The sequence below is a fragment of the Oryza glaberrima genome, chromosome 8 (assembly GCF_000147395.1).
Source record: "Oryza glaberrima chromosome 8, OglaRS2, whole genome shotgun sequence".
Lineage (NCBI taxonomy): Eukaryota > Viridiplantae > Streptophyta > Magnoliopsida > Poales > Poaceae > Oryza > Oryza glaberrima.
In genome coordinates, this window is record NC_068333.1 from 14,884,075 (window position 1) to 14,901,417 (window position 17,343).

The following is a 17,343-nucleotide window of genomic DNA, read 5'->3' on the forward strand; positions in this document are numbered from 1 at the left end:
GCACTATCCAGCTAGCACTCTCGGTGTAATTGTGTACTACATTTTATTGCCCATGTTTTATTTGGATCACCATTCAACTCGTGTTTTCGCTTTGGATTGGACCACCCAACTTTTTTCTTAAGCAATGAACAATGTCAAATACGTCGGCTCCTATTTAACAATAAAATTCTCACAGTTATGTATGAGACATTTTTTTCATTCAAAAAGTTGTATGTAAATGAATAAAAAAAAGTTGAGAATGGTTTAAAGTGGTGCAAAGGTAAAATACCCGGTTCAATTAAAAATATTGGTTAATAGGTAATCCGAAGCAGAATATCCGTAATAAAAGGTGGTCAAAGGAAAATTTACCTTTTCTTTTCTTTTGAGAGGATACATTAGTCTTTGAACAAAGTACTAACGGATATAAACAACGAAAAGATAACGACCGTTAAAAGATTTTTAGATCCAAAACAGACAATTCATGTCACATGTGGACATGTGGATGACCAACATCGAAACAACACTATCTCTATCTGCCGCTTGCATCATCGATCACAGTATTCTAGAAAGTTCGATTGATCTCTTTCCTCTTCGTGGATCGTTTTCTTTTACCTACGGTACATTGCATTCTGCGCTCAAGATCACGATGCATGATTCTTCGCGCAAATGAGGCCTAATCCTACTCACATTCCACCCCCCTAAAAAAAATCTTATGGAATGCGTAACACTGATTGTTGCCCGAACACTTCTCCGACTCTTAATCGTACTCGGATGCACGGCGGTCAGCGGCCGCATAATCTCCTGCACCCCTCCCCCAACAAATGCACGCACCTCCGCAAATCATGCCGTGTGCCCCTACGAGGTCGCATGCAGTTCCAATGCCAATCGCTCGTGATCCTTCCTTCTTCTCAAACGCAACTTGGGCGATTCAGGCTGATGCAAGGATCTACATCTCCTTATAAGCATTGTCGCACTCATCACGTTTGATCTTGCGCCAGGCATGAAGGTGTGGCATCTACCTTTAACCTAACTAGATGAATATTCAGCCTCGTTGCTGCAGGAAATTAAGTTGCATAATATGCACAAATAAGATGCAATATGATTATTAAAACTAAAACAAATTGATACTTATGAATTTTAAGCCTAAAAATAATTGAGATCGCATGGTATTATGAGAGAAGAAAGAAGACACAATTTGAACTATAGATCTATTATCTAAAGGCTAGAAATAATCTGGGTGATACGGCTTAATGAGAGAAGATAGAAATAACATTAACTACATTTAGTGGTGATCGATGAACTATATATGTATAATATAGGATAAGCCTAGTGTTTGGTTCCTGCCACAACTTGATCACGCTATTCTTAGAAATTTGGGACCCTAGGCCTTATATTTAATGCTAACAACAAAAAGCTATACTAAATAAGCATATCCACCTATTTAAGTAGTGGCGATCTAATGAAGAAGAATGGCTACACCAATTTAGAGCCTATTTAGATTGGTGCCATTTTAAACTATACCTTTTTTAAAAGGTCGATAAACATGTGGATGCGTTTAATATTGATAATGTATAAATAATTTTGGTTACTGACAATATTACCAATTTAGTTTTTCTGAAGAGGCACTTAATTTTTCTTATTAAGTGGAACAATGGAATTCTTATTGTTTGGAACACACACTCACATTGTTGTCACAAGATACAACCATTCGAAGTAGCCATGGTTGTCGTCGAACACTTACCAGTGCCAAGAAAGGACTTTGAAAAAAAAGGTGAAATGAAGAGAACTAAGCATATTAAAATGCATCGGTGTAGATTGAAATATACGATTTTAGGGCCTAAATTTCATGGCCATAAGTGGTCGATCATCTTACACACAGGGATAGGTGTAGCTATGGTATAGCACCACTTTTAAGAAATCAAGACCATTCATGATTGGTACATTTTCTTGCCACAACTTGTGTTAAGGGTGATAATGGCTTGTTACATCTTGTGAAAACTATTGTGCTAAAGTTAAATTGTCAACTAAACAACCCTACATATGGAGTATTATCGTTCATAACTAGGTAGTGCACGTGGCGCTGTGATATATTATTTAACAATTTGAAAAAAGTGTGTTAACGGAAATCGAGGTTAAATTTATGCGGGAAAGATTCCTCCAGCTGTTTCCAGAGACACGCTATCCGGTAATAATCATCAAAACAGAAATATATCTTCAGATTTTTGTGCAGTGTTTAGACCGAGTACAATAAGATGATATAAGCGAGTTATACATGTAGCCACATTATATTTATGCTTATGTGGAGGAGAGGAGAAAAGGCATGCTACAGGTTTATAGCCAGCTGCAGCACAAATTCTAATGAGCCATGAGAGTTCAAGTTTTATGATAGAGATGACTATCACATCTAATTTCATTATAATATATACATCATTAAATTAAGGGGTAATATGCATAATAGGTTGCCTCTACCACACAATCCCAATATCTCTAACACTCTCATATATTTCTTGAAATTTGTGTAGGGTTGCCCCTTGCATGAGAGGTAACTATTTCTCTCTCATATTTCTTCTCTCCTCTCTCCTCTACCTCATTTAGCCCTATGTGGTATCTTGGGGCTTGTACTTAGATGCCCATAGTACTTGCCCTGAGAGAGAAATATTGGGAATGCATTAATGGTAGTTAGGCTGTGTTTAATTTACACTAAAATTGGAAGTTTGGTTGAAATTGGAACGGTGTGATGGAAAAGTTGGAAGTTTATGTGTATAGGAAAGTTTTGATGAGATGGAAAAGTTGAAAGTTTAAAGAAAAAGTTAGAACTAAACAATGATTTAACTATTGTATTATTAGTAGACTATTAAGTGAGTGATGTGTTGTGTTAATTTTTGGATATATGTTAACTTGCTCACTATATGGTTCATCACGTCAGTGTCTTATGGCTGCAGACTCTCTCCCACCGAAACGTAGAGAAACTCGCGAGTTGGCCCCACGTGTCATCCTCACGACCGTGTCCAACCCAGGGACCCAAACCGACCGACCTCCCACCACATCCCCCGTTCCGCCGCCTCCGCTTCCGCATCGCGCCGCCCCGGCCACGACCTTCTCCCGCCGTCCTGGAACCGGGCGATGGCCGCGTCGTCGTCGTCGTCCCGTCCCCTGCTCCGCCGCGTCGCGGCCCTCCTCGGCGGCCGCGTGCGCGCCAGCCACCGCCTCCTCTCCTCCTCGCCGTCCTCCTCCTCCGCCGCCGCCGCAGCAACCGAGAGGGCGTCGCCGCCGTCGCCCGCGGACCCGGATACCGTGCACATGACGGATGGCTGCATCCGAGTAGGTCCCCGTACCCTCCTCCCTCCCTTCGTTCATTCCCTCAGCAAGATCGTGTCTCCCGTATTCTGTGTGGAATATAGGCATAATAGGAGGTTTCTGCTGAAAACTTTTGGTAACATGATGTTTTCTGTTTGATTTGGTAAGATTTGATTTAGGTAATCTGTCGTGATGTTCTGGGAAAATATGCGGCCTCCCTCTTGAGGTTTTTTTGGGCTTTGCACTGACAAAATACCGATATAGCGAATTGAATTTGGAGTCAGCTAGTCACCGTGTGCTATGTTAATCTGCTTTGGAAATGCTACAACTGGAAGCACATTTTCTGAACATTTTCACTAGTTCAGTAAGGGGGCAAAATGCAAAAGCCTGCATGAGTTGTATGATATCACAGAATTCGTTTGGGTATGACAGCCACAAAAAATGGGTGTTGGATTGCTTTTTTTTTTTTCTTTTTCTAAATGGAAGTTTATGTTGGAAGCTGTGAAGTGTAGGACAACTACAAGCAATGAAGCATAATAAGTTGTTCCAATGCTCAGAGTGAAAAACTAAAAACACTATTAGACAGCCGAAACATAATCTTGTCAGCACTTTGATATTTAAGTTATTGCTACATTATATTTGGAGCATGCACACACCTTCATTTCGCGTTCCCGTAAATAATAGAGTGGCAATAGAAGGCTTTGACGCCCTTCATTCGATTGCGCCAGAGCTAAATGCTGTGTTGATTATACAAGTTTGTTTGGTCACCTAGCCTTGCCTATATTTCTCACTGTTGAAATGGAGTATTCTTTTTGGGCTATATCAGGGTTTCTGTGACAGGATTTCAATTCTTGTTACATGTGTTCAGGGTCTCTAGATGAATGCATTTTCTGTTGTTAATACTAGACAGTAAAAGTGGTTTCATATGCTTACACTTATACCCCATATGTTTGCAAAACCTTTAAAATATTATGAAAATTTTGAAATATGGACATTGCTAAAGGGATTTCCTGAAATTTCATCAGAGGTGATATTTTTTTTTGGAAACAACAAATATTTCCTGCTCTTTTTTTTTTTTTTGTCTTTGATTCATTTTCAACTGTTACATTTGAATATGCTACTTCTATCACATTTTGTTCAACGCAGTAGGAACATTTGAGAATTCAATTTGTGCCAAGTTGACTTCAAATATGCTTTTGGTGTTCAGAATGTATCCCCCCTTCCTTTTACATACTTTCTTATAATTTTAGTTTTCCTAACAGCTTCGCATTTTTGTGTTCTTTGGAAACTTAATGCTTCACAGAGATTAAAAGAATTACATGCTAAAGAACCACCTTCTGAAGGTAAGATGCTGCGATTAAGTGTTGAAGCTGGTGGATGTTCTGGATTCCAATATTCTTTCTCTCTTGATGACAAGAAAAACTCAGATGATCGGTATGCCAATTTTCCTGACTGGTTTGTCCATTTTAGACAAGTGTAAATTCTGTATTTCTTCTAAGCATTATTGTGGAAACGTATGAACAGAGTGATACCTTATAGATGATTTATGTAGTGAGTGTGACACATACTTCATCAATAGTTTTACTTATCTCAATAATTGTTGTTACACATGTAGGATCTTTGAGAAAGATGGTGTTAAATTGGTTGTGGACGATGTCTCATATGACTTTGTGAAAGGTGCCACTGTGGATTATGAGGAAGAACTTATACGCTCCGCATTCGTGGTTAGTTTAAATTTGACCTGTTTGATTCTTGATTTGAATATTCTCACCATGGAAACATGTTTGGTCAAATCTTCTGCTGGATACCAAAGTAGTTAGTTGAGAAAGATGTCAGAACTTCTCCTAGTGCCAATTTTATGTCGTGAATTGTAATTTTACTATGACTTTTCAGCTCAGTAGGCATATGCATAAAATTAAAAGGCAGAAATACTTTTCTACCGAGTTAGCTAGTAGCTGACGAATTAAAGAAATGATATTGATCATTTTTGGGTAAAAAGAACAATTTCAAACCACTAGACAACTGCATGTTTATTTCTTTTTAATATCAAGATACAATTGCACTAAAAACAAAAGTTCCTTCTCGTAGATTTTCACAAGTCACATGCTGGTGCTGCAAGCTTGCTGATCTAGTAGTGGTGTAACAAAGACGAATTATTAAATGAATAATCTTTTCTATTTGGTCTGGATATTTAAATCCTTTTCCTCTTCCACCATATATGTTTCTCTGGCTCTTCTTCATCATGACAAATGCACACATGGTTTCTCTGGTCTGGAGGGGTTATTGGTGGACTGGGGACATTTAGGTGTTAGGGATACATTATTTTAGAATTAGTTGTCCTCCTTGCCCTTTGGGTGTTAGGGAGAGGTTACTTTACAAATACTTGTCAACCTTGCCACTTCCATGAATTTTTTGCTCTACAGCAATCAAGCATACATTCAACATGATATTGTTCTAAAGTTTGGATTCAGAATGTATTGTATTTATATACATTGGGTACAGCTTATATTACTTGTAATCTTGCAGGTATCAACAAATCCAAGTGCAGTTGGGGGCTGCAGTTGCAAGAGTTCTTTTATGGTCAATTAGTTTCAGCTTTAGTAGCTTGATGAGATAGGTAATATGTGATAGCATTCTGTATTGAAATATACTTCATTGATACATGTGTACAATTTGGTATATTTGGTGGTTCCGAAGATGTTATTTCTACTGCTTCTACCTTGTGATCCTTGTGATGACAAGTTATGTATACTGAATCATTTGGCCTTCAGTATTTATTTGTATGTTGCTTCTTTCAAAGTGCTAAATAAGATGCAATCTTTTGTAACATTGATATGAGTGTATATATGTCAGAATTTTCTCACTATCTTGAGGTTGATCCTAGTCTAGTATATATAATATAGGGTGTGGTCGTTTTTCTATTTTGTCTGTGGTGCATTGGTAAAGTATCGAGAGTTCCTTGTACTTAAAGATTGATTGCATATGATTTCTGTGCGACAAGTTTATCTCAATGAACTAAGTCCCTTTGGGCATGATCTTTTTGCTGATATGTTTTTTTTCGTCCTGAGTCCTGACTACACGATCTAGCACCATGCTTTACTTCAAACTCAGTGATTTCCAGGCAGTTGCTTGATATCTTTGGTGATCACCAGGTATGGTGTTTGTGAGATATCACTTTCTGAGTAGCAGACAGTTCCAAAAGGTAAAATGTACTACTCTGTTCACTGAAGATTGATCTGAACGTTGTTTTACATGGCAAGAAGTTGAAAAGAGATCTTATGGTGGATATTTAAATGCTTACTGCCCCGTTGGAGTGATATATTCTCTGGATTTTCATAGGCATATAGAGCCAACAACTTGATAAACTCCTCATATTGATCTCTTGGTTAATCCTCAAAACCACAATGTTTTGTTCTACAGCATTGAAGATCTAAGAGCAGAATGCAACTACGAAGGCAAATCTTCAAATCTAGTGCTCCTTGGAAGATATTGTGATTCCTAATCATTCTCCTGGATTCTGAACTGGATGGAACTATTTCCAAAACTTTCAAGTTTCAGCCTCATTATCAAGGTCCTGGGAAAGTAAGATATCATACCAAACACCTCTAACAATTATCTTTTCCTTTTGCATTATTACACCTATTTTAGCAGTTTTGTCAACTGCTGACAATAACATTTTGTCAATAAATTGAAATTTAGCAATGGAAGAACAACTGAACAAAGATTATGCTATCTAACTGATATATTTATGGGTACAAGCAATTTCCAGAAAAAGAAGATACGGAGTATCTTTCATGATAAGGTGGCACCAATCTAGTTCCACAACTTGCACCCTCAAGATTGAACAATGTACATTATCTCAAATCATCACATCATTTATAAATACATCTTGGCAGTTGTCACTATAGACTATATAAAGTTAATTGTAAATGGCATACTTAAAGAATAATCCCTCTTGTCATGTTCCTTTTGTAATGAATGCTCCATGCAAACCATAGGGTACTCTTTGTGGTAATATTATCTTGGCTATAGGCTCACTCTCAAAGTTTCGGGCGTCAATGATGTGTACCTGTAACGTAAGAAAATGAAGCATTACCATACGAATATGATCCTGCGAATAGTTTATCAATACATCTGTTATTGTTAAATCATTTGAACTTCTGATTAATAGTAGGTCCGGTCCCAATTTCTAATGTTCTGATAACTTCTTGCATGCCATATCTCAAGTCTTATATCTTTGGAGAAACAAAACGGACATTTAGTAGGTTTTACATTTAGAAAAGCAATTGCAAGTAAAATGCTGGAATCGATAATTTGTAGAATGCATTATGATTAGCAGATAACTGATTTCCATATGTTATCGAGACATTGTAGGACACATAGAACAATAGAGTTGAAATTAATGAGGACATACTTTTGATATATTGGTTTCCTCATCATGAACAAATGAAACTATCCAGCCATCATCTTCATGCGCACCTGCTGCCTTAGGCACAAACGTTACTCCTGAGCAGAATTGATTTTTTGCTAGCTGATGATACTCTACCTTTATTAGATCTTCTCTGTCTATCTGCTTTGAGAATTCCAAATTGTTTCATGTCATTAGAAGATCATAGTAGTTTCCAATTATGCATGATAGGAATAGCGAATTACTTGTTCATTATAGATCATATGATACCTTAGTAGCTATGTTTTGTTTTTCTTCAAGACAAAGTTTTGCAAAACCAATAAACTTTGGTCGAGCTGCAAGATTTAGACTGAAATTAGTTTCTATAGATCAACATTATAGTATGACAAGCTAGAACGTACTCTAATATATGGCATCTGCTTTATAGAGAATACGCAGTTATGTGGTATATTTTCTTATTTTATGAGAAGTAGTCAAATGTCCATATAAGAAACATGACAGAAGGAATACAGATTTACCCAAATTATGATATACTATTTAGATGCCTGTCTATTGCAATGGAACGGGGTGGTTTTAGTTTTTCTCCCGAATTTTTCTCTCTCTTGGTTAGTTAGGAACGTGGTTCATTTTTTCTGTTCTCCCATAATTTTCTCTTGGTTGGTCAGTTTTTTTTGGTACACCGTTTTTTTTGGAGCGGGCTTTTCTATACGTGGGGCCTGTTTGGTAGAGCTCCAACTCCTAAATTCTGCTCTAGGAGTTGGGTCTGGAGTGGAGTTGTGGAGCAGCCTAAACCCAGCTCCACCTCTCTAGTTCATTTTGTGAGAGTGCTCCACCCAGCTCCGCTCCTATTTCTGATGGAGCTGAAACTATTTGGTTGGGCTCCAGCTCCAGGAGAGGTGGAGTTGGAGCTGGAGCTATGCCAAACAGGCCCGTGGGATGGGAGTGGGAAGGGAAGGAGGATGTATTTGTGTAATAGCAGAGATAAGCAATTGCAATTCTAGTTCTAGAGTCCATCTGTTCGGACCATAGTATCAGCAATTCTGTAATTGCAGTTCAATTGTTTAGTACTAAGGAGCAACTTGATCTCCCTAAACTACAATTGCTCAATAGCATTTGTAGTTTAAGTAACCTACTGATGAAATCAGTTTTGAAGGATAAATGAAGGCTTGCAAGCAGAATGAACATTTTATTATTCAGGCATGTGTACCTTTTCTTTATTCAAATTATTCTGAAGGTACCTTTTCTTTCACATGTGTTTTGGAGGAAGGAAAAAACAATTATCAGAGTAGTATTACTTTTTGATGCACTATATGGTAAAAGCAATTTGAGAGCTTACCAATCTTGTGGGTATTGTCCGCTCAATTTTCTTGTTCAACTCAAAGTGTGTATATGTATGAAAAAAAATGAAAATGAATATTTAGCAATACCTATTTCATGACCACCTCCGAAACAAGCTGAACAATCCGCCACTTGTACATATGCGTACCTATGGCGTAGGCCAGAAAATTTATCATTGATAACTGGGAATTCCAAGGCAACATCTAAGCTAGTTAAGTATTTTCCTGCAACAGTCCTTGTTTTTAGGTTCAATCTCCATTCATACAAGCGAGAAAAGTTCTCTTCATTTGGTTCTTGACTGGAAGTATCCATAACCATGTTCTTCTGCCTTGGACCCATAATCGCAGAACTTGGTACATGAAATCCCCTTACTACAACCTAATAATAATCAGGATAACAAATTAGAGTATGCAAGGATATCCCACAAACAGTGAAATACACATAGATTGGAGATACAATGGAACAATTCACAAGTGACAACTTTTAGGAAGGTTTACAATTTTGTATATATGTAAAAGATTTGAGTGCTTGATGTGGGTGAGAAATTGACATTGAGTTTCTGCACTCCTTTAAAAGAGAGTAGTGGTGGTGGTGAGTGGTGAATCTGCCACCACCACCCCACCACCAAACTCTCCAAATTTCTGACGTGTGGGACCACTGTCTACCCCCTCTCCAAATAGTTGCATAGAGTCTAAAGTACAAGACAATTGAGTCTGCTTGAAACTTTTTACGGCTAAAATATAAATCTATACTCCTTTAAAAGATAGTAGTGGTGGTGATGAGTCATGAATCTGCCACCACCACCCCACCACCAAATTCCCCAAATTTCTGATATGTGGGACCACTGTCCACTAGTTGTATAGAGTCTAAGGTACAAGTCGATTGAGTCCGCTTGAAATATTTTACGGCTAAAATATAAAAAGATGAAAAATCTCACTAATTCTAAAATTAAGCTCTAAAATTCAAAATAGATTTCTTCTTTGAAATGTGCCGATGTGATATTTTTAATTCTGTAACAACACACGGGCATTTTGCTAGTCACAAGAGAAACAGGTAGTCGTCGAGCTGCTGCTTTAGCTATTTGATCATCTGACTATCTGAGTTACTCAACTATTGCTTATGCTGCTTCCTTTGAACACACATTTACTGTAGTTCAAAATTGCAGTGGACCTGTGTCTAACTAAGGTAGATCTGTAGAAGTATTTAGAGATAACATAGATGCCTACCTCATGACCTTCCTCGAAGCAATTGACAAGATGGAATGTGCAGAATGGTTCTACATAAAACCATATTACTGAGTCTGCATCACCGTAATGGGGCATAACCCCAATTCTTGAATAGCTTTCCTCTTCAAACTCAAGCACTCTATATGAGGGATGAAGAAGGATAAATTCGATTTGTGAGAATAATTTTGGATTTTTGGTATTAGCTATACCAAGTACTTACGGAGCCCCTCTTAGCATCCTAGTTGGGTTGAGGGTAAGTGGTGAATCTATGATGATGTTGTACCTGCAATCATTGAGGATGTTAGATTTCACTAATTTTTCTAATTGGTTTGCTATTTCTAGAAAATTCATTACATCCTATTAAAGCTATTGTGTTCATGCATATTTGAAAGTTTTTAGGTCCACTTTACTTTTATATAAGAAAAGTGGAGCTTCAAGAGAACTTGACTTTAATAGAACTATTTTGACTTTAATGAAGTTATAGCTTATTTTATATGGCATAGTAAAAAATGAATATATTATTTTTTTGGTTATTCTGTACAGTTCAATAGAAAACTGCTAGACAAATATTGACTGAGCTGCTGACTAATTGCAAGCATTGAATTAGGCACAGTTAGAATGTGAGTTCTCAATCCTACAGTTAGTAGCAGAGCAACTCAGCTGGTTGCTGCCATTACTGGGATCCATGGATTTGGTTATTCCATATATATCATTTAGGGATTAATAGTGCTTTGTGTTTCAAATTCTAATAGATTTTTTATGGAGTCCATCTCCATCCCATGTGAGTTAAGACATTGTTGTTTTATTTCTGTGTAATGTTTAAGAAATTTGTAAATGACAGTAAACTAGACAAAATTAGTGTACTTCATATCATGAAAAAGAAACGAATATGATGGTTTTCTACTAGCTTCCAGTTGGTTCTAATCTAGTTCATAAGACACCATTCCTCTGTTCTTCACAATAAAATTGCTATTTTTTACTTAAAAATTCCCTGTTGAAAAAAAATAAAAATTAAGAATCCTCAAGAAGCGACCAAGATTGATTGTTTTCTTGTGCATCAGTCTATGGGAAATGTGCTGTTTAGTATCTTCCATTTCTTGAAATTAAATAAATATACTATTTGAAATAAGAGCAATTCTTGAAATTAAATAAATATACTATTTGAAATAAGAGCAAAATTTTACACGCATCTAAATATCTAATGAAATCAGAAGAGCAGCCATAAAAACAAATATAGCTAGCTGTAGGCAAGAAACTTACGTCCCGGTGACCCCAATTTCATGACAATATGTGCATCTGTCTAGCTTGAGACCAACCTTTTGTTTAAGTTTTTCTCCATCCTCTGTGATGTTTATGAAGTTAAGCATATGACCTCATTTTTATTCAGGAGATGTAGCAGAAGACAATGAAATTATGAAAGTAGATGACCTGAGATTATGCCAACTGTTAGGAAAGGCTGTACCGCATTGATCCCGAAAATGACCATCTCTTTTGACCCAGGGATTACCTGTTACCGTGGACATGATGCATTGCATAGCTAAAACATGACAAAAGAAAGCTAACAGATGTACAAATGAAACAATGGAGCACTAGTGGCTTTAACTACTGTAGTTGAACTGTTATTATTGGAAAACTTGGAAAGTTCAGATGAATGAAACTTATAGGGACTGAATTTTGGCTGTATCTACCTTCAGTTTGATTTGTATATTTTTGCTTGTCATTATTTAAATGATGTGGTGGCCATCTGTTGTGGTGGAAACATGTTTAAAAGTTACAGATTTCCATGGATATTTCTGCAATAATCTTTAGCTATCTTCTTAGTTTTGAAGCAGAGTAATGCTGTACTAATTTACCAACAGAAAACAATCTAACTGTTTCCATGTAAGAATTAACTTATAGACAGTACTCATAGATGCTATGCTTGGTTCTGGTGTTCATCTCCAATGTCAAATCGGCTATGTGATGCTTGTCAGTTAATCTAAGCACATGCATTGCATTCTCATTACTTTATTTATGGTCATGGTACTCCCTATTTACGGGCCATAAAAACCTGATGTGTAAGCTATTTAGCTTAACATTTTGAAGAACTAGGCAAAAGGACCACCGACCTTGGGGTGTGCTGTAAATGGCAACTTCCATTCACCACCGAGATGCCAGCTGCCTAGTGTACTGAGGTTATGCAAGTCAACCTCGTGGGGAACATCATCCTCTGATGCTGCATAAACTCTCCCTGCATGCTCAAACACGCTAGTGTTGCTCATGCTTTTCATTACCTTTCGGAATCTCAGCTGCACATACTCAAAACAGTCAACATATAGCATTTCCAAAATGTTTGCGACAATCCCAAAAAAATTACAGAAGAAATGCGATGTAGTAATAGCAGCAGGCACCATACTGTGTTAAGAACAGAGGCGATGAGCATGGCGGGAGGGTTCCCATCGGTCATAGGGAGAAAGCATGGTTTCTGACGTTCTTTCTCAATCCTAAATGTTTCAGATTGCACGTAGCGGTTATTGTACGAGATTGACCATGTGCTGTTATTACTTTTGCAGAAGTATACAGCATGGAGCATGCCTTCTCCTTCCACCCAGATGTTATGGGACTGCCCAAAAATGGAACTAACAGATTGGAGGGCTCCATAGAGAGGGTTTCCGCCTGCATTCCACAATCATCAGAGCATCTGGGTTTGTCCCATGACATTTTGTGAAAAAAAAAGGAAATCTTATTCGGTCAAACGTATTACTAATAAGCTTGCATATGTGAATTACCATTTCTTATGTAGACACCCTCAGGAAAATCTGCTGGAATCTCTCCTTCAATCTCTATAACCCGTGTGATCTCCCCGATCTCGTCGACTGGTGCAAAATTGCTCTATAGAAGTGCCAACACAAGGTATGCATATAATATTTTGCATTCTGCTCGTTTTTCAGCTCCTTGTCAGCAAGTTAACTGGAACAGAATCGAACCATTTGTATTTACCTCAGTGGGACGCAAAGGTTGACATTTGAATGTGAAGGTGTGATCAACAAATGAATCCAGCAGCTGTTGGTAAGTACTGTTCATGGCATTTGATGCCTCTCCCAGTTTGGAGCTTAGATGCTCCTGAATCTCCCTGAAATACGGCTGAAACATGAAACAAAGCAGAGTATTTGGTTTACATTTCTCACTCACTGAAGGATCACACATCTATTGCTGTGTGCAAGATTGCCAACCTTTCCAGTGGATGCTTTCTGATGAGATAGACGAGCAGCTTTAGGGGAGATGGATGACCTGGAGCTGGAGATGCATACGCGTGGTTGAAGGGTATACATGGATGGCACCGTTTTTGGTCTCCCTGTATGCACATTTTAATTGATCGCCGGGGTTTCTATTTATATCTGCACTTCATGTGTGAATGCTTTTATGCCCACACGTAACTGTCCGTATCACGGTACTTTACAAGCGGTACGGAGACGAAACAAAATCTCCATCAGAGAGAACATGAAGTGACAAATTCACCGTACTTTTTAGTCGTGATTGCGTTTCTTGTGTTATATTAGTAGGATAAATTGGAGAGCACGTGCTCTCCATGGAGAAGGGAGAGTAATTAAAGCGGTAGATATTTTTGATAAACTATATAGAAAACGCTACTACCTCCGTCAAAAAAAAAAAAGGTATTTTCTTACCTAGGTACCTGTCTAGAAAATGCACTCCCTTGGCTTTTTAGGTGGTGTTTGGTTCCAGGGACTTAACTTTAGTCCCTATATTTAGACACTAATTTAGAGTATTAAATATAGACTACTTATAAAACTAATTACATAAATGAAAACTAATTCGCGAGACAAATTTTTTAAGTCTAATTAATCCATAATTAGAGAATGTTTACTGTAGCATCACATAGGCTAATCATGAATTAATTAGGCTCAATAGATACGTCTCGTGAATTAGTCCAAGATTATGGATGTGTTTTATTAATAGTCTACGTTTAATATTTATAATTAATATCTAAACATTCGATGTGGTAGGGACTTAAAAGTTTTAGTCCCATCTAAACAGAGTCTTAGGACGGAGATCACTCAGACTCCGAAAGGGGGTTCCTTTTGGGCAGTGGTGCGCCAAGAAAATAAATACTTCCTCCGTCCTTGAAAAAAATTTACTACGATGTGACATATCCTAGTACTAGGTTGTCTTTTTTTAGGACGGAGGGAGTACCGTGCATCTTGGACTCGGTTGTCTTTTTTGTTTTTATACACGCTTTTCCTTATTGTGCATAGTGTCGCATCGCTATGATAGCTCGCACGCTATTAGTGCTAATTGCAGTGCTAAGCGAATTGATTCGTGTTACTTGTAGTTTTTATAATGAAAATAGCCACTTTCTCCGTTTCACCATATAAGACTTTCTAGCATTGTCCACATTTATGTAGATGTTGATGAATCTAGACACATTGTGAAACGGAGGAAGTACGATAGCTCACACGCTATTAGTGCTAATTACAGTGCTAAGCGAATTGATTCGTGTTAATTATAGTTTTTATAATGAAAATAGTAAACAAATAGTTAAGTTGAAAAGTTTTGAAACGAGTAAAATGTTTTCAAAATTTAACTTGAAAGTTCAAAAATTGAGTTAAAAGTTTTCAAAATTAGACTTGATAGTTTAAATTTTGAGTTGAAATCTTTCAAAATTTTACTTGAAAGTTCAAATTTTGAGTTGAAAATTTTCAAAATCTAGTTGTTAGTTCTAAATTTTTAGTTGAAAATTTTAAATTTTAGTTTCATATTTTTATAGGAAGTACTTTTAAATTTTATTTGAAAGTTAGCAAATTTTAGTATATATTTTTTAATTTTTTATATAAAAAAGAAACAACTTCCTATGAATAAAATAAAAGAAAAGGTTACCTTAATTAAATCCGTGATAATCAAAAACTAATTATTTGAGCAAATCATAACCTTTCCTGATCCCACTCTAACAACGCACACGTAACTGGTGGTCTAGTGGGGCGGAATCGTGAACTTATCAAAATTCGGAATTGCTTGTAGCTGGTGGGTCAAAACCGCACATGTGGGTTTGGGCCAAAAACACGCGCCACCTTGCTTGTCGGTGCGCCTGTGCGGAACAGGAATAGTGATTAAAACAGATGGCATCTAAAAGAGGTACAGATGACACCCACAATACCTCCATACTCTTGTGTTGACAAGTCCATACTCCCATCTATCTTTACACCATTTTTTTTATAAAGAAATAAACATCCCGGCCTTTACTCAAGAGAGCTATAACCCATTATTACAATTTAGCACTTCACATCGAGTGTAGTCCAAATAAGACAGCAAACATCACGGAAAAATAAAGCGAACCATATGAAGTTAAAACCATGATTAAACAGGGATGAAAGCTGTGAATTATATCTATTCTTTTTGGTTGATGGATAATTTTATCTGGTTTTGAGATAATTTTATCTGGTTGATGGAATTCATTTTATTTTAAATGGCTATAATCGGTTGAGTTATGGATGATAAGACGTAGAAAAATAACAAATCAAACAAGGAACATTTATGTGTAAAACTTTTTTTTCCTTTTTATGTTTCAAAAGCTAAGGCAAATAGAATCTACTGTTGCGGCCAGGGGCATATCATAGGATATCTAGGGCTCAACTGCTCAAGCTTTATGCTTGGGTTATGGACTCCAGTAAGTTTCATATTAATTTCTAAAGTTTATAGAAAACTATGAGTCCATAAGCCAGGGCCTAGATGTGGCTCCTGGAGCCTCTGCTTATGACTGATAAGCCAATCAGGAGATGATTAGATTGATGAGACTAGCTCACTTCTAAATACGTGGTCGTGATATATTACGGCTTAGAGCGTTACATGTATTTTTTCGATAAAGTTGATGGTAAAACGTAGTTTTGTCACCGAACAAAGAAGAAAGCAATCGCTATCTGATTACTTGTACAGACAGAACTCACGCTGCAAATTCGTGTCGATCTTGTACGGATAGACAGTGGCTAATTTTGTTCACCTTGACAATTCCGTGAAAAATTAATGATACTTTACTGTTGGCCTAACATGGACAGCAAATGGAGAATGGTACTTTACTGTTAGCCTAACATGGACAAAAATGGAGTCCCCATGAGTGTGGCCGCAACACATGATTGGAGTTTACACTGTTCGGCCCATGTTGCACGCAAGTTAATTATCCCTGGACGAACTAGTTGACCAATGAAGTTGGAGGAAGATATTTTTGTAAATTTCAAAAACCTTTCACAAAAATCTTTATAACTATGGCCTGGATTAGTTACTAAATTTTTTTCCCCAAAACATAACATCAAATCTTTGGACACATGCATGTAGCATTAAATATAGATAAAAACAAAAACTAAATGTACAGTTTGCATGGAAATCGTGAGACGAATCTTTTGAGCCTAATTAGTTCATGATTAGCTATATAAGTACTACAGTAACCCACATGTGCTAATGACGGTTTAATTAGGCTCAAAAGATCTGTCTCACGGTTTCCAAGCGAGTTATGAAATTAGTTTTTTCATTCGTGTTCGAAAACCCCTTCCGACATCCGGTTAAACATCCGTTGTGACATAAAAATATTTTCTTTCCGCGGACTAAACAAGGTCTATCTGTCTTTATATTCCAGCACCTTTTATGGTCGCTACAAAGCTTGGATTACCGAGATTTGGTTGTGTTAAGCCTGTTAGCCAGTATCACGATTGATATGACAGGCCAACATGAAGTTCATCTTTTCACACTGACGGTGTGTTTAGTTCACATAAAAATTGAAAGTTTGATTAAAATTGGAACGATGTGACGAAAAAGTTGGATGTTTGTGTGTGTAGAAAAATTTTGATGCGATGAAAAAGTTGAAAGTTTAAAGGAAAAGTTGGGAACTAAACAAGACCTGAGATTCAGCACTTCCTTTGATTTGCCCGGAATCCAAGCCATATTTAGGCCGAGTTTAGTTCTAAACTTTTTCTTCAAACTTCTAACTTTTCTATCACATCAAAACTTTCCTACACATACAATTTTTCAACTTTTCCATCACATCGTTCTAATTTTAACCAAATTTCTAATTTTGACGTGAACTAACACACCCCTACTCCAAAAGTGTCT

General features: G+C 37.1%; 2 protein-coding genes across 2 annotated transcripts; one reads left to right on the top strand and one right to left on the bottom strand.

Moving 5' to 3' along the window:
- The first annotated feature begins 2,952 nt into the window (after positions 1 to 2,952).
- LOC127783189 (iron-sulfur assembly protein IscA-like 2, mitochondrial) lies at positions 2,953 to 6,105 on the top strand. Its single transcript, XM_052310425.1, has 4 exons — positions 2,953 to 3,300; positions 4,580 to 4,710; positions 4,892 to 5,000; positions 5,803 to 6,105. The coding sequence occupies exons 1-4, from the start codon at positions 3,103 to 3,105 to the stop codon at positions 5,863 to 5,865; spliced, it is 501 nt and encodes a 166-aa protein (XP_052166385.1). The 5' UTR covers positions 2,953 to 3,102; the 3' UTR covers positions 5,866 to 6,105.
- A 1,102-nt stretch (positions 6,106 to 7,207) lies between these two features.
- Positions 7,208 to 13,564, bottom strand: LOC127783188 (carotenoid 9,10(9',10')-cleavage dioxygenase 1-like). Its single transcript, XM_052310424.1, has 13 exons — positions 13,461 to 13,564; positions 13,228 to 13,371; positions 13,017 to 13,119; positions 12,644 to 12,903; positions 12,357 to 12,536; positions 11,677 to 11,755; positions 11,509 to 11,590; positions 10,469 to 10,531; positions 10,249 to 10,387; positions 9,112 to 9,400; positions 7,955 to 8,019; positions 7,691 to 7,846; positions 7,208 to 7,345 (listed from the first exon to the last, which is right to left on the bottom strand). The coding sequence occupies exons 1-13, from the start codon at positions 13,557 to 13,559 to the stop codon at positions 7,235 to 7,237; spliced, it is 1,770 nt and encodes a 589-aa protein (XP_052166384.1). The 5' UTR covers positions 13,560 to 13,564; the 3' UTR covers positions 7,208 to 7,234.
- Between the last annotated feature and the right edge of the window lie 3,779 nt (positions 13,565 to 17,343).

Excerpts from the sequence above, each read along its gene's own strand:
- LOC127783189 (XM_052310425.1), top strand. The coding sequence starts at position 3,103 with ATGGCCGCGTCGTCGTCGTCGTCCCGTCCCCTGCTCCGCCGCGTCGCG. Across the intron at positions 3,301-4,579 it reads TGACGGATGGCTGCATCCGA|AGATTAAAAGAATTACATGC; the intron begins GTAGGTCCCCGT and ends AATGCTTCACAG. Across the intron at positions 5,001-5,802 it reads TTATACGCTCCGCATTCGTG|GTATCAACAAATCCAAGTGC; the intron begins GTTAGTTTAAAT and ends GTAATCTTGCAG.
- LOC127783188 (XM_052310424.1), bottom strand. The coding sequence starts at position 13,559 with ATGTATACCCTTCAACCACGCGTATGCATCTCCAGCTCCAGGTCATCC. Across the intron at positions 11,591-11,676 it reads AACAGTTGGCATAATCTCAG|AGGATGGAGAAAAACTTAAA; the intron begins GTCATCTACTTT and ends TAAACATCACAG. Across the intron at positions 8,020-9,111 it reads CGGAGGTGGTCATGAAATAG|CTCGACCAAAGTTTATTGGT; the intron begins GTATTGCTAAAT and ends TAAATCTTGCAG.